A 5,216-nucleotide genomic window follows, 5' to 3' on the forward strand; every position below is an offset into this window, starting at 1 on the left:
GAGCACGGCTAGTAGATCCCCGCGAATATACTTGCTGCCTCTCTGCAGAGTGCAGTCTGCCTGCGCCTTCTGCAGGGCTAGATCCGCTTCGCGCGAGGGTTTTGACCAGGGATTTTTCTGTATCGAACTACTGATTAGTGTAGCTACTAGTGTCCCATTTTAGAGCACATTTTTTTCTGCACACGGTGTTCCTGCCCTCCTCAAGCAACATGTGTGCTTCAGTCCTAATTAACTACTACTACTACTACTACTACTACTACTGTACCAGTGCTTCCCTTCTGCTGAACGGATGGATATTTAGCTTATCTTACATCCAGGGAATCTCTCCATTTTCTATTTGTGTGTCTGTGAAACCAGGCACTAGAAGAAATTTGGCGCCTTGTTGGGTTTGCTCTGTTTCTACCGCTGCGGCGTTGCTCATATAGCCCGGTATTTTGCTACTTTCTTGGTGCAGGACTCGCCAGTTTTCAGCTTCATCAACAACCTGTCTCCGATTGAGCCTCTCAAGTCGGCCTACAACGCCAATAGCCTCCAGGGATACCAGTCCATCAACATAACCTCCATTTCCTCCATCTTCACTTCCCCGCATGACAATGCGCACAAGGAACCAAGGCTCCCGAAGTAAGTTCCGGAGATTTCCTTTCAGGCATATATGGTGCTGTTATTATGTGGGGAGAAAAACTAAAACTTGCGACAGAATAAGGCGATTCTGATGCTGTGTTCTTGCCTTCTTGCCCTTCCCAGGAGCTCTCTTGGTGAAATTTCTGAAAGTGAGGTCTGTGCTGACGGCAAGAATACAAACAAGCCAACTAAGTCTACAAATGCTGTCAGGTTGTTTGCCTGCACTAGCACTGTCACTCAAGAAACCCACACGGTTACATGTTCAGATGTGGTTGATCCTCCCACCGTGCCATGCAATTTGGCTCAGCCTGCTCAGTTCGATAACGGCAGTCCAGATCATAACACCACTCCCTGCCATGGTGTCAGATCAGACCTTAAGCAGGACAAATGCCGGAAACTAGATGTTGTCCAAACCGTTAAAAGTACAGTGGAGAAAAGGAAATGCTTGTTTTCCACTGAAATCCAGCTCCTGGATGGTGGCCAGCCTGTGAATGACAACAATGAAGTCTTGGGATGTGAATGGTCGGACTTAATCGCCACAACCTCGGGTGAGCTTTTGGCCTTTGACTCCACTATGGATGACCATCACAGAGGAATGCACCTGGCGGCTAAAAATGCGGAATCTTGTGGATACTTGCTGTCAAAACTTGCAGGAGATGGTGAAATTTCAGAGAGAGCATATCCTAATGCATCTGGTCAAGTATACTATCAAGAACTCGTGATGGGAGAAGACCAGACAGAAAATGCCCAAATATTTCAGGATGGCCAACAAACAATCTCGACTGAAGAAATTCAGGATAATATTTATGAAGCAAATGGATGTATTCCATTAGACTACAAGGTACTACAATGCAATATCTTGACCCACTATTTTCATGCGCTACTAAAAAAATGTTGCCCATGCCTGTTAAAAAAAATGTTGCCCATGCTCCTTAGGACTGTTTCTCCACAGAGTCCTGCAACTTGGCCTGTTAGGGCTATCTACTCTACCATGATGCTCTCTCATTCATTTTCTTCCTGTTGAAATGTTCAGGTGGAGAGCCAACAACAACGTGGCGTACGAAGACGCTGCCTGGTATTCGAGGCAGCTGGGTTTTCAAATAGTGTTGTGCAGAAAGAGAGTGTTGAGGATCTCTCTGTCTCAACATGTAAAGGCAAAGGCCATGTGCAAACTCAGCCCCGTGGATTGCGTGGTATAGGTCTACATTTAAATGCCCTTGCATTAACACCAAAAGGGAAAATGGCCTGTCAGGATCCTATGGCTTCTGCTTTGCTTCCGTCATCAGCATCTGAAAAGGATGCGCATGGCAAATTGCTCTGTGCAGGAGAGAATTTTACACACTCAGGTGGTGAGCTGTTAGAATTTCCCATGGATGATTGTTCATCTGGAGGTTTTCCTTTAAATGATCATGTTTCAAGTCAAAGTGTCAGCCCTCAAAAGAAGAGGTTTGTTTGTGCTTCTGAAAACTTTTGGATGGTTGTGAGATGATCTTACTATGTCTCAGTACAATTTGCTTAACTGACAACTATCCGGTTGAAATGCAGACGTAAAACAGATAATGGTGATGATGGTGAGGCATGCAAGCGATGCAGCTGTAAGAAGTCAAAGTGCCTGAAACTGTATGTGTTCTTTACATGATATTAAGATTTTGTGAACCTAGTTACATGAAAGGGGCCCCTTCTCAAATGCTTGGGCTTGTAATTTGAAGGATTTACTTTGTGTAAAGTGAATGTATGCTACATTATTCTCATAGTTTTTTTTATCACTGTTGTCATTTGCAGTTATTGTGAGTGCTTTGCTGCTGGTGTATACTGCTCTGAACCTTGTTCATGTCAAGGATGTCTGAACAAACCCATACATGAGGAAATTGTTCTCTCCACTCGGAAGCAGATAGAGTTTCGTAATCCACTAGCATTTGCTCCAAAAGTGATTCGTATGTCTGATGCTAGTCTGGAAACTGGGGTAGGTGTTCTGTTGGATATCAGTGTACTTCTGTTAGTCATTACTCCCTCACTATGTGATGCTTAAATTCTATAATGAATTGCAGGAAGATCCGAACAATACTCCAGCTTCAGCTCGTCACAAGAGAGGATGCAATTGCAAGAAGTCAAGCTGTCTTAAGAAATACTGTGAATGTTATCAGGTACTTCAAGTTGTGATGACCTTATCTCAAATTGTACCTGCTGCATTTTACTAATGCTTTAAATGTTTGATTGAATAAAAGGGAGGTGTTGGATGCTCCAGCAACTGCAGATGTGAGAGTTGCAAAAACACTTTTGGCAGAAGAGATGGTGAGCATTTAGCTTTTGAAATTTGTGCAACCATGTTATACTTATTCATGTTGCACATTTGTAATTACTTTTTAGAAAAATGTACTGCCCTGTTACATCTTTCTGGACATAATATAATACTAAAAGCTTTTATGTAGTTCCTTAAGAGACTAAAAGTTCTGCACCATTTCCACTAAAAAGTATTTCCGTGCACTGAACAGCCAAATGATTACCTTGCTTATGATTTACATTTGCATGATACACCACTGTAATTTATAAGCATGGCATCCTGCATATTTGGCAGTTCTGTTTTCTTAAAATGGGTGTATCATGACTTCAGTAGAAAAACATGAAAGGTTCGTGTGCCTTTAAGGGAGTTGGCAATTGTGCTATGACAGCATAGGTGGTTCTAACATAGAAAAAGAACACATCTGATTTAAGGGAGCATCATTTTATCTTTGCAGTCTTTTGTCGTTTCAGTTTGCTGAATAATCAACTTTTGTTTCCTGGATTCATGCTACATTTGCTTATTTTCATCTCAGATAGGTTTAGTTTACCTAATGCACCCATATTATTCTTAAACTCAGAAATGAACAAGGCCTTATGGTTTATTCATTCCTCTGAATATTAATGTTTTGTTGGCATGTGCTGCATCAGCTGAGACTGAACTCACTGAAGAAATGAAACAAGAAGGTGAACAAACAGAAAACAGTGGAAAAGAAAAGGAGAATGATCAACAAAAAGCAAATGTACAGAGTGAAGATCATCCTCTCGTTGAGCTTGTCCCGATAACACCTCCTTTTGATCTTTCCAGGTTCGCTTCTTGTATATTCATCTCCGTGAACAAGCTTCATGTCTTGGCTTCTGCATCTCATAAGTAATAATTGAGTAATCTTTTCCAGTTCTCTGCTCAAACTGCCAAATTTCTCAAGTGCAAAGCCACCAAGACCTTCCAAAGCTCGCAGTGGAAGCTCCCGTTCGTCTGCTTCAAAAGCTACCACAACATTGCAGTCTTGTAAATCATCCAAGGCTGCAGGTAGTGGTATCGATGAGGAGATGCCGGATATTCTAAAAGAAGCTGATTCTCCTAGCCGTGTCAAGACTACTTCACCCAACAGAAAACGAGTCTCGCCACCGCATAATGCACTCAGTATTTCCCCGAACCGGAAAGGTGGCAGGAAGTTAATATTGAAGTCAATCCCCTCATTTCCATCACTTACGGGAGACTCAAACAGTGGTTCTGCAATGAACAACACCGATAGCACATTCAGCGCATCGCCTCTCGCTTTAGGTAAGCATTGTTTTTGCGTGTTTAGACAGCACTAGACATGACTTGAGTTATCTTGACATCAATGGCAGCATCTCATTCATATTATTGTCCACTGAACCAGGACCATCTTAAAGCTGTGAAGTCGAATATGGGACCGGAGTACGACTTGTAGTCCGCATATATGCCTCACTTCCTACGCCGCCTGCACCAGGCTCGAGGTACCGTCAGAGAATAGTAGGTTAGATTTAAGCTGTAGTGATCTGTATTTGTAAAATATGTAGCCTCTCAATAATCTGTATGTAAGATGCTGTGTTCGCTTGTAGCTGTTATTTTTATTGAATTGTAGCAACACTATAAATCACCTCTTGAGGAGGTTTCCACAATTCCATTCCATGTTTTTAGTCGCAAACTCTCCTTGAGTCTGAAGCCAACCCCTATTACTGAACAAAATAAACTCTATCAGGCAGCTCATGTGTGAGCGTGACATCTGTTCGGGCTGGGCCGTTGTTTGAGGTTGGTCATGTATCTCTTTCCTGCAAGCATGTGCCCTCCTAATCCCATTCATGTATAAAGCTATGGGTGATACCCTGAACTGTCTTAGAATAGTTGCGACGGGCGTTGAGATGTCAGGCTCCCCATTCCTGAACTGGTACTACCAGAGTTACACCTGCTGCATGCCTGCATCTGCACCCGCATCCATGGTCCATGAAAAGAAAAATTCAGAGCACCCAGCTGAGTTGGGGTTGCTGAAAGCCTGCCTCCCAATTATGCATCCCCATGGAATTGAACCAACATTTATAGACTATAGAGCGGTTACCAAATGGCAGATGATGGTTGAAGAAAGAACTGCACCGGCACCAACCATCATCAGTACATGTCTTCTGAAGAGCTGCGATGCGTCTGAAGGATTGTGGGCTGATCGGCCATTGTCAGCCCCTCGGTGGGCAAGGGCAAGTACCCCTTGTCCCCCCCCCCCCACGACCATGGCTGATCAGCCCACAATCTTTTAGACGCATCGTAGCTCTTTCAGAAGGGACTTCTTCCTTGGGGATTG

The 5,216-nt window shown here is 43.3% G+C and overlaps 1 protein-coding gene across 2 annotated transcripts in view; it reads left to right on the forward strand.

The window, feature by feature from the left end:
* LOC101783024 (protein tesmin/TSO1-like CXC 3) overlaps window positions 1-4,571 on the forward strand; it is an 8,298-nt gene extending 3,727 nt beyond the window's left edge. Inside the window, exons 2-12 of one of the 2 annotated variants that reach the window (XM_004955550.3) lie at window positions 455-621; window positions 745-1,169; window positions 1,275-1,462; window positions 1,655-2,067; window positions 2,167-2,241; window positions 2,404-2,584; window positions 2,670-2,765; window positions 2,847-2,913; window positions 3,550-3,706; window positions 3,795-4,183; window positions 4,284-4,571. In XM_004955550.3, the coding sequence (XP_004955607.1) occupies window positions 455-621; window positions 745-1,169; window positions 1,275-1,462; window positions 1,655-2,067; window positions 2,167-2,241; window positions 2,404-2,584; window positions 2,670-2,765; window positions 2,847-2,913; window positions 3,550-3,706; window positions 3,795-4,183; window positions 4,284-4,294 (2,169 nt within the window). In that variant the 3' untranslated portion in view covers window positions 4,295-4,571. Of the gene's footprint in view, window positions 1-454; window positions 622-744; window positions 1,463-1,654; window positions 2,068-2,166; window positions 2,242-2,403; window positions 2,585-2,669; window positions 2,766-2,846; window positions 2,914-3,549; window positions 3,707-3,794; window positions 4,184-4,283 lie in introns of both variants that reach the window. The other variant, XM_004955549.3, reaches the window with a different exon arrangement.
* Window positions 4,572-5,216: the final 645 nt, after the last annotated feature.

The sequence above is a fragment of the Setaria italica genome, chromosome II (genome assembly GCF_000263155.2).
Source record: "Setaria italica strain Yugu1 chromosome II, Setaria_italica_v2.0, whole genome shotgun sequence".
In the NCBI taxonomy this organism is placed as follows: Eukaryota; Viridiplantae; Streptophyta; class Magnoliopsida; order Poales; family Poaceae; genus Setaria; species Setaria italica.